The sequence below is a fragment of the Mycetomoellerius zeteki genome, unplaced genomic scaffold (assembly GCF_001594055.1).
Source record: "Mycetomoellerius zeteki isolate Tzet28-1 unplaced genomic scaffold, Tzet1.0 scaffold210, whole genome shotgun sequence".
In the NCBI taxonomy this organism is placed as follows: Eukaryota; Metazoa; Arthropoda; class Insecta; order Hymenoptera; family Formicidae; genus Mycetomoellerius; species Mycetomoellerius zeteki.
Genome location: NW_017257066.1, coordinates 37,483 through 49,047, shown reverse-complemented (window position 1 = coordinate 49,047; position 11,565 = coordinate 37,483). Strand labels below are relative to the sequence as shown.

Sequence of the window (11,565 nt, the reverse complement as noted above, 5' to 3'; positions counted from 1 at the left end):
AAAAACGATTCTAATAATAAACGGATATGCTAATTATACGTGTAAACGTGTTTTCGTTTAAACGTATAATAGCGAGCCCTAATATATACAGAGGAGAAGGTGATATTATGTGGCATCCCAGTTACATTTTACACAATAACTTCGTTAATAATCAATATTTAAGTTTAAAACTTGACAATGACATTCATTAAAATGCATTGCATATAAGCTGCTCAGTACTAAAAATCTCAGCACTAAAAGTAGTACACTTAATATAAACTATAGATTAATAGTAAAGCTACAATCGATTATCAAATAATTATTTTGATATGAAAATCTCAAAAAAGAAGTCGTAAGTAATCAATATTCATAGAAGGCCACATTAGCAAAATGCCATGGTATTGTTTAAATTTGCATAATTCAAAATATACATAGTCAAATAAAATGTTAAATAGCAAATAACACTCAAAAATACATATATTCGTGTGATAATACGGTCAAGTTTAAAAAAAATTAGGAAATAGGTGTAATTAAATGCTAAAATGTACATTAAAAACATTTCGAAATACTTGAAAGTAAAAATGCGTTATAATAAGTGCTAGCTATTGAGTATTGGTATATTAACGTCATGGTGTAACGACGAGCTACTGAACAATAATTCCATAAGTAATCATTAAGATTCGCTATATAATAGCGGAGATATTAAGGGCAGCCATAATATCTACACTCATAATACCACCTTCTATATTGAAAATTACCGCGAATTTCAATAATTCAATTAAATTCGCTTATAATTACGATGAAACTTTTCGTTTCGGACTATTTGATTCTAATACACTCAATAATAATTTAACAAATCATTCATGAAATATTTATAAGACATAATTATAATAATTTCATTATTTTATTAATTTTTTATATTCAATTTTACTGTTTATAATCAATAAATCTTTTTTTTTGCTTGTGTAGAACTAACTGAAACAGAATCGGAATCGCGTGCAGTACAAAATACACAAACAAGGTGTGGAGTTGCTTGCACGCTTCCTAATTCCGACTTAATTTACCAATATAAGTACAATTACATTAGACTTGCCACTGCGTGCGCGTTTACGCTATTCATTCCACATAAAGTACAATCTTATTATCAGGACCGATCTGACTGTAACGTCTAACGTGCTCAGTCTGCACCATACGTAATTGCGGAAAAGGAACGCTCGAGCGACCCGCAGGATTGCTTTAAGTTGGCGAGGCAAAATCAAGCTGTAATGCCAATTACCACTGTTTCCGCGATGTAATACGATCTACGAGAGATCACTCCGCGTGGAGGAGTGCACACTACTTCCATTCATTCACATATACGTAAAGATAGTCACGCTCAGACTCACCTGACTCTCCTCTGGTGTTAGCATCGGGAACGGAAGACCTTCTCCTGTTACTCCATATCCTCTCCTCGACGGAGCCGCTACCAGTTCCGCCGGTCCCGGCCCCGCTTCCGCCACCGATCGAACCGCAACTTCTTACTCTGTCCAGTTGTTCTCTAGAAAAGCTCTTCGGATTGAACAGCAAATCGCCGGCGCTACGCCGCTTCGCGGCCAGGGCACTCGCACTTGCACTGACACTACTACCACTACTGACGTCACCAGAACATGCTAACAGGCTCAATTTCGTCCTCGAGTCGGCAGCCATGAGCGTAGACTCAAAGCTGCCGCGCCAAGAGAACCTTTCGTAGTCACTGGCCTCTCGTTCTTCTCCTTCTTGACCGGTGATGACTGCTGGATGACTATTGATCAGCAATAAGGGGTCGTGAGACTTTGACCTTGGTAGCAAATGCGCTGACGAAGGTGCGTTAGTGGAATCGGATGTTGAATCATCGTCTTCGGTGGTAGACGCCGAAGATGGGGTTCGATGATGCTGAGAATACCGTCGCCATGTAGAAGGATGATGCGCGGCCGGTCCGCCTTCCGAAACTTCGTGCATCAGCGCTACTAGCCGACTACCGATGTGATGCATTACTTTGGCGATCAATGGCGGACTACTGTGCGGCGTAGAATTAGTGTCCGAACTCACGCCGTCACCGGCCATTTTTGTGAAGCTCTGTACCAATTTTTGGTAAACGAAAGCAGTATCCCTACCCAGACAAGGCGCAGGTTGCATCGTAGAACCTGACCCAGGTCCTTTCATTTGTTCTTTCTCCTTGTCCGATAGAATTGCGTCACCGCCAGCGGAAGTAGTGTCAAATTTACTGATGATTTGTTGACAACTTTGCGAGATCTGTTCCTGCAAGGCTGATCTGCGACCTCCGGCGGCACCTTCGAGGTCGGAACTAGTGTAATCTGAACTGTCATAAGAATCCGACCACGTATCTTCTGAGCTGAGATACTCGACGATCTCTCGCACTTGTTCGTCACGTATTCCCGGCACCGTCTTCATCAATCGGGTCAGCTCGTTCTCAAAATATACCAATTGCGGTGGTTTGGTGCGATTCTGGACACAGAGTCGTGCTTTCGAGGTATAACCTGGCAGTCGAGGACTCGGTGCTGGAGAAACGCCGCCGGAATTTGCGCTGGTAGCATTCTGTCCCTGACCATTCGTATTGGCCACCATCGTTTTGAAGAACTGCCGCATCTTTGACATCATGAGATTCGTTTCCTCATCGCTGGACCAATTATTGAAACTATCTTTACGTGATAGTGAGGCATTCGCCAGGTGCGGCAAACTTGCATGATTTACCGGATGCTTCAAGTTGCTTTTACCGGTCGCTCCTTCCTTAATAGCGTTCTGACTCGCGTTCTGAGGATGATCCGTAGTCTTACTGAGCGAGCGATCTTTGTCAGCTTCTTGATCGATCTCGGTGCCACCGCTTCCAATGCCACTTGTTTGGCTTTCATCCGGCAATTTCTGATGCTGAAGAAGATCGTCGCAACTACCAACAAAGCCTGAGTCCCGCGATTGCTGCTTCGATCGTTGCCCGTCAATTGAATTCATCGAAACCGAATTTCTTGAATCCATTTGTGAGGACGAGGTCGCGTTCAACGTATTGCTATTATTTGTAAGAGTGGACGGCGAGGAAGACGAAGACAGAACGGACTCTGGTTGCGGAGTCTTCGCTCTGTCCGAGTCTTCAGAATTCTCCTCGTTTTCGTTTTCCATTACGATTTCATTCATCAGCGTCATTTCTCTGTTAGGTTCCGGCGTCTTGTTCCGATCATCTGATACGCGTGGACTTTGAGTTCCCAGATTTCGCGGTTTTTTCTTCTTGCGTTTTACTGTATCGAATTGACCGTCCGTGCCAAATACAGCGGTTTGCCCGTCTTCAGTACCATCAGTCTCTGTTGAGGAACCTTCAGATTGAGTCTCCTGTACGTCTTGATTAAGACTTAGATCTTGAAGAGAATTTTGCGAGCTCAAGTTTTGTGAGCTCTGTGTGAGAGCCAATAAATTATCCAGAGAAGAACTATGAGATCTACCTGTACCTCTCGCACGCACTAATTTTTTTCTTCTTTGTGCTTCTGGACTTGGCCTCCCTTCCGAATCACTTCCTACTGAACCGTCAGAATCTCTTCTATCCTGATCGAAGCCGAGAAATTCTGATAGATAATATTTTTCCAGTCTGGAAGAATTTAGAAAACCGTCACTGTTATTCGACCTGTCTTGGTTTTGACCACTGCCGTTAGTTTCGTCTTGGCCGAGTGACTCCAATCCCTCGGAATAAATCGACGAGGTTTCTGACAAGCTGTCGACTTCACGCGAACCCATACTGGAGCTATTTCCATCACCTCCCAATCCAAAAAAGAAATATTTCTCCAATTCTGAAGCAGAAGGTGGTCGCGGTTTTTTCGAAGGACTTCCCGCAGCCAGACTAGGCTCCGTTTCACTCTCCTCACAGGATTCTTCAACGATCGTGTGCAAGGTAAAATCAATCGCCTGTCTACGATAGCCTCTGAGTTCTTCTTCACGATCGCCAAAGTTATTAGCTTCATCTTCGGAGCTTTCTTCCGTAGCAGTGGTCGCGCCCGGTTCGTCTTCATCGTGAGATACTTCTTCCACCCAGGAATCATCATCAGCCAGACCTTCTTCGAGTATAATAACACCACCAGTACCTGAATTATCGTCACTAGACTGTGACGAAATACGTAATTCACGATAATCCGACACCGAACGATCCTTCGATACGTCATCCGCATTCTCCTGTCGACAATTGAGCGGCTTCGGCACGTTCTTCACGGACACGTCGTCGCTTTCACTAGCGCTACCGACACTCAATCCACTATCCACTTCAAGCTCGGCTGATTGATGACTCGTCGTGACGGCGGAGACCGCGACTGCGGCTGGCAATCTTTTCACCATCAGCGGTTTACGCGGAGCGTTTTTACGATGTAATTGTGGTTCACTCGCCGCCTCCAATGCCAGCTGGAAGTAGCCGGCCAAGCCTCCCTGGCTTCCAGCCGAATGGATCTCATCCGGTTGCAGCAATGTCGTGGTGTCCGACGTGACGACGCTTACCGGCTGGTATGACGCTTCTTGGGTAATCATCACGAGACTTCTATACTTATTGTTACCGCTAGTATTGTTACTGCTGTTGTGCTGAGCTGAGTCTCTGGCAAGGTCCTTGGCCGACGCTTGGCCGTCAGCTGGGAATCCATTCTCCTGCCGAGTGCACGGGCGTCGCTCGACTGAGCGAAACCGTGTCGCGTCCCCCTCCTCGGAGCATTCACCACTACCACTAACACCGTTACCATCACCATTTCCTCCCACCTGAACAGCAATCTCGCCTCTCACCGGGCCGTCATGCGCAATGTCCACCTTGCTGCCGTTGCCGTCTTGCTCCTCCGCGCTCCCCATCATCTCCTGGATCCTGCTGGTTGATATCGTATCGCCTATGTCTGCTTGTACTCGCTCCTCACTCGCCGTTACTACCGTAGGGTCGTTGTCTCCTGGTCCGCCATCTTGACCGCCGCGACGACACGTAACGGAGCGATAGCCCTCATCGTCGTCTTCGTCGTCGTTGTCGTCGTCGTTGTCGTCCTTCGCGCCGATCATCGACTTTATTGAAGACCGCCCGCTGATCGGTCTCTCAGATTGCAAGCTCTGCTTGGCGCCGCTCTTCGTCATTGTCGGACTTGTTTTGTCATCATGATTATTGCCAAGATGATAACCATTCTCCTTGATTCCTTTTGAAATATCTTCCGTTTTCTTCTTGCCGATTTGATATAGTAATTCGTCGTTGATTGCGGCGATCTCGTTATTATAATCGAAGGATGACTCGATCGGAGTCACCTCGTATTCGTGAAGTTCGTCGCTGCTCACCTCACTACCCGTAGTGTTGCTCTCGTTGCTGGTGCAACTGTCAGTAAACGCGTCGGCAATGATATCGACATTCGAACAATCTGCCTCCGATAAACACTGCTTATCTCCTTGCTTCTCGCAATCGTTCGTTGTTATGATCGATCGCGTAATCTGCCCGTTATCGAAGACTCCAAGTCTATCTCGATGATCGATGTCAGTCTCTTCGGGAACTGAAGTTTCAGAGGAAACTCCAGAAATTTCGAGAGAATCTGGTACAATTGTTGAATCCCAGGTGTCGCTTGAAGGTGACTTTGGACATTCGATCAGACCATTCTGCAAAATCTCCTTCGATGTATTAACAGCTTCAGAGCAAATTTGTATTTTCGAAACAGGTCTTTTGCCTTTCAAGACAATTGTAGGTGGATCAATGTTATCGGGATCGAGCATCCTAATGGACTTCAATTCGATTCGGTTATCAGAACAATCATTATCATCTGCAAGATATAACTCTTCTGGGATCGATCGACGTTGTAATAAGAGAGGAAGTTGTTTATCATCGTTATCACTTCCGATCTTCTTATTGCGACTTCTTCGTTTGTCAATTAAATTAGCAGCAGGTTTATCCAATGATTTATCGTCGCTTTTAAGCTGGTCATTGCCAAAAATATAAGTCTTGGAATGCCTTCTACATTCTTCTAATTCGTTCTTGTTTACTTCTCGTTCATTTTCCATGAGTATATCTTCGTTCAGTAATCTTACATGTTGCAACACTACCGGTTCTTCTTCAGGAATCGCAGTGACGCGTTTCAAGGTCACACCACCTTCCGCAGCAGAATCCGAATCATCCCCTTCATTATTCTCGATGTCGTTGTCGCTGGTGAGCGAGTCGTCATTCACCACAAATACTTTAGAGAATCTATGCGAGCTGGAATCCTCATCCAGATCGCTGCTATCTGCTGACGATCTTCCGGACGAGCTGCCCGAATCTTCTCGCGAGTGCTGATACATTCCTTGTGCACTCCTCTCGAAGGATGATAATAACGAATCTTCACAAGTGGCCACTTCGTTTATTTCCGTTTCTTCTTCACTTTCTTTGCCTTCTGTTTCGGTGTTTTCCGTTTCTTCTAACTTCTTTTTATTCTTTGTAGTGGAAGAACTAGACTCGTTAATGTCCTTCGCCAGCAAATCCTCCTCCTTTCTAAGTTCCTCAGTCTTCAATGCGACGTTCGCTTCGTCTCTCACATCTTGAGTTATTTGAGAAGACTCGAGATTCGTTGCGGTCGTTATTGTCTCGGTTATTGGACCGTACAATCTCGGAGTCAATACCTGATCAGGCGGGCGGAAGGTGCAGGTAGTTGGATCGAAGGCGCCAGCGAGTCGGGGATCCAGACGTGCACCATGAAGAGGCTGGTTGAATCGAGGGTGCCAGGCGAACCAAGGTGCCGCTGGGTCACCTCGTAACCTCAGAGTTCCCGGCTCGGCGTGATCGTCACTGCGACTTATCATGGATGATGCAGCTGCTGCAAAATCACCGGTCCACAGAGCAGCCGGTATCGGCACTGGATACGGAACAGGGACCGGTATAGGTACCGGTACCGGAAGCACGTTCGCACTTCGGGAACCACCGCAGGCCTGAATAGAACGACAGGATAATAGCTCGCGACATTTCTTTATCTTGAAAAGTGTTATCTTTTAAAAGTCTATCTTCCTATTTTACTCAAAATATTGTAATTTATTTTTCTCTTTCATTAAATAAATAAATTTTAGCTCTATATTCAATTTAATTTGGAATTGACTAATTACATCCACACTACTGTTCAAAAATTTCAAAGCGTTTTATATTTTTACTAACAATTCTTTATTTTCAAAGTATAAGATATGAATACGATATACTTTTTTATTTTCAGTCACAAAAGTAGAGGAGAAGGTAGTATTATGGCCAGTGTAGATATTGTGGCCTCTCTTAATATCTCCGTTATTATATAGGGAATCTTAATGATTACTTATGGAATTATTTGTTCAGTAGCTCGCCGTCACACCATGACGCTAATATGTCAATACTCAATAGCTAACACTTATTATAACGCATTTTTACTTTGAAGTATTTCGAAACGTTTTTAAAGTACATTTTAGCATTTAATTACACCTATTTCCTAATTTTTCTTGAGCGTATTATCACACGAATATATGTATATCTGAGTGTGTTATTTGCTATTTAACATTTTATTTGACTGTATATATTTTGAGTTATGCAAACTTAAACAATGGCATTTTGCTAATGTGACTATGCGTATTGATTAGTCGCGGCCTCTTTTTTGAAATTTTCATATTAAAATAATTATTTGATAATCGATTGTAACTCTACTGTTAATTTATAATTTATATTACGTGTACTATTTTTAGTGATTTTTAGTACTGAACAGCTTGTATGCAGAAGTTATGTGTACATATATTCATTTATATGCTTACATTCTAAAATGTTTTACTTTTTTTAGTTTTTTAAATCTATTTTTGTAGGAGGCCAAATTACCATCCCTGTTACTTTTCGAGTCATAAATGCAGTGTCGCTACATTTTTATAAATATTGTCCTATGTAATAAATGTTTCGTAATTTTGAGTTTAGAATCGATTAAACAACACTTTAACAAATGTAATCATAAAATTTGAAGTTTAAATTTTGATTATTAACCAAATTATTGTATAAAATATAAATGGGAGGGAAGCGTAATATCACCATCTCCTCTATTAAAAAAAGTCGAAATATAAGTGTCAAAAAATAATTATAAACAAAAATTATAAGTAAACAAAAATTGTCATCAATACCTATGTCGGTTAAAAGATATATCAATTTCAAATTTTGCGCTAAGAAAATAGATATAAATTGTCTTCTGATATTATTAAATTTTTAATTATTGCGCACGAAAAAAAATATATTAAACCTTTTCTATAAATACATTCTACTTATAAGAAATATAAATAGAGAAATGTGGGTTAACAACTCAAAAGCTATAGCAGTGACAATTCAGTACGAAGCGCTTATCGATCGTTGTAATCAATGTGAGGCGTCGCTCGATATACGAGTTCTCGAGTTTATTGACAAAGTGTGACCGTGAATTCCGTATAGTTGCCGTGCGACTCTCTTCGCTAGTAGAACGTGAATGATTAATTTAGCTGCAGCAATGTGTTTGTCAAACGGATGCACAACCAGCGGCACCCAGTCGCGGTCACATGATTTGTGTTGAGTCCATGGAAAACTGTTCTCATCGCGCGTAACATTGTCTTTTTATTCAATTTATTTGTGAAATTGTTTTGTGAATAAAAATTTACGTTTTGATGTACGGTTTATATTAAGTCAAATAAATAAATTTATTAAAAATTAATTAAAAAGATTCAAAAAGCTGCTATAAAACAATGACTACAAATCATATGCTTAAGAGAACTGCATTATTAGACTTATTTTTGAAAATCCTTAATATTGGATATTTGAATCTTTGGTCAATTTTCGAAAATATAACGGAAATTAATAATCCTTCTTTCAAGTTTATTTATAAAAGTACATCAAACTTCTGCACTAATCTAATATTTAATTTCTTTCAAACGTATCATATGTGAGATATATGATGTAATATTATAATAGGGGTACCTGACAAGCAGCGGAACCGCGTCCTGGGCAGCAACTCCAAACGTCCTGACCTATGGTATCCGCTATACCGGCGACGTTAACACCAGCGCCGACGGTGACGATTGGTGTTGTTGGTAACGGCAGAGAGCCGCTTTCAAAGTAGTCCCAGTCGCAGTCCTCGAGCGACTGCGCGTGATGATGGTGGTGACTGCCGTTGCGCGCCAGTCCGTTCAGATAGGACGAGCTCGAGCAACTACTGTCGGCATCGTCCTCCTCGCGACCCGACGACGAGTCCGAGCTGATGAACACCAGCCGCCTGTAATCCACCACTGATGCTGGCTGATCCTGACCTGAGCCACCTGTCGCAGGATTAGGACTGCGCTGTCGACTGCTTCCACCCCCGCGTCCGATCAGGTTCAAGGTCTGCAGGCTCTGCAGATCCTCGCCGCCGCAGCAAGATCTTGCGTGCGATCTTCCACGTCGCCGCGAACCTTTTTTAACAATTTCGTTCATCATTCACTTGTTTATACCGGATGATTCAGTAAGAGAGCGATAATATCGTAGAGATAGACAGATAAAAAACAAAATTGTCCAATAAATTGGATTTATCGACTCAATCGAAATATTGGTAATTATTCGTATTATTCGTATCAATTTAGCTCTTAGTGTGTTGCGAGAGTTTAATATCTAAATTCGATGCAGAATCGGCTCATAACATATTCCTATAAGATTATAAGAATTTTTAAGTGCTTATATCTTTATATAATATTTTTACAGACAGCTTCTTACTATCCGAGAAAAAATGTTTTATATATAATTATATATATTTGTATATAATTATGCAGGGTGTCTGAGCATGAGCGTAGCATGGTGGACAGCGCGCGAGCTTATCATGCTAGGAGATTCGGATTCGATCTCTGGCAAATCCAAGAAATTTTCACGCGCTCGTAGCTCCTCTTCCGCGGTCTGGCAAACCATCAAGAGTATCTATTGTCAAGAAAACCTCTTAAAAACTGTCGTTCGGAATCGACATTAAATTGTAATATAATTAAAAATCCCGTATGTCTGTGTACAATTCGCGTGCGCATCACAAGCATACATACGAGATGTAGGCTCTGGTAGGCCTGGTCCCGACTTTGGGAATTTTGGAATGTTGCGTCATCGGAATGAATAGTATATAAAATCATATTAAATTATATATAAAATTACATATAATATATATATATATATATAATTATATAAAATTATACATAATTATATATAAAATATGTCCATTTATAAATTTATATACAAAAAAAAAATGTATAAAATTATATGTAATTTAATATAATTATATATAAAGTATTTTTTCCCGGATGGCCATAAAATTTACAAGAAATCGTAGATATTTATGAATAATCATACGTCTTACGATACATACGCATAAAATTAGAATACTAGTCATAAGTTCTTATGTGTGTGTGTAAATTAATAAGTATTATAAAATCATAAATTTTACGAGAACACGTTACGAGTCTTACGATTCTGTTTAGAATTGATTTTTAAATTTAAAATAGCATAAATCGATCTCGTCAAATATATATATATATATATCATAATTAAATTTGATTTTATAATACTTATTAATTTCCCTTAAAATACCCAGTAAACGAGAATGGATTGAAATAGATTGAAATGTGTGTGGATTCAGATTTTTAGAAACATGGATTCACGAATGTTAAAAAATGAATGTTTTTCAATCCTGAATGCATTTTTATTCATTTATAGGAATTGCATGGAGCATATCTCTATGCCTTTCAATTTAAAAATAATATCAGCTTTTTCTGTGCATTGTGAATATTGTTCAATTCAAAATTTTGAATAGGAAATGCAATTTTTCAATCCAGTTGCATCCAATTGAATCCAATTGAATTCAATTAAATCCAAAAAAATTAGTATTCGTTATTTAAAATACGCATAAAAAATTTAGGATAGAAAAATTTTCAATCTATTCTCGTTTACTGGGTAGCTCATTAATTTTCCAAGACTTTATTAAGTAAATTATTTACTTGGGTTTACTAAAAATATGTAGCATTCGGATTCTAGAGAAGATACTAACAAAATAAACATTAAATAAAATTAAGTTGTTACTACCAAAGAAATATAAATTATCGATTAAAAAATAGATTATTTCAAAATCCTTTGAAAATATGACCTTTCAAAAGTTAGAAGAATTGAAGAAATATAAGTGAGATGATTCCAAAATAATTTATAGTGCAGTGCAGCGATCTAGTAAAGAGCATGATACAAAGTTGCAATTATAGTGATCCACCAAAGAGTTGACAGCCCGAGGAAGATAGCTGCATAACGGAGTAGGTACATCTCTTGTGAAGTCTCACTTACGCTACAGACGGTAGGCAAATTACGACGCTGTTAGAAGCAACCGGCTGAACACACATAAAAATTCGCGCTAATGTTCTCCCAGCTTGAAAGTAATTTCGGAATGTTATGAGCGTGTTTGCTCGCACACGGCGCTAACGAACCGTTGGTAAATTCTGACTTTTAATGATTACAATCCTGAGATGCGACAGCGCGCTCGTTCACAGGCTTGCTCGATTGATTAATCAATCGCGGAGAAATGTATGCTCGAGAATTCTCAACGTAGGTATATATATATATATATATATATATATATATAA

The 11,565-nt window shown here is 40.2% G+C and overlaps 1 protein-coding gene across 2 annotated transcripts in view; it reads right to left on the bottom strand.

The window, feature by feature from the left end:
• LOC108722563 (uncharacterized) overlaps window positions 1-11,565 on the bottom strand; it is a 55,223-nt gene that overhangs the window by 14,905 nt on the left and 28,753 nt on the right. For both annotated transcript variants that reach the window (XM_018447743.1, XM_018447742.1), the window contains 2 exons: window positions 8,909-9,378; window positions 1,365-6,897 (listed from right to left, as the gene is read on the bottom strand). In XM_018447743.1, coding sequence (XP_018303245.1) covers window positions 1,365-6,897; window positions 8,909-9,378 — 6,003 coding nt within the window. The remainder of the gene's footprint in view (window positions 1-1,364; window positions 6,898-8,908; window positions 9,379-11,565) is intronic.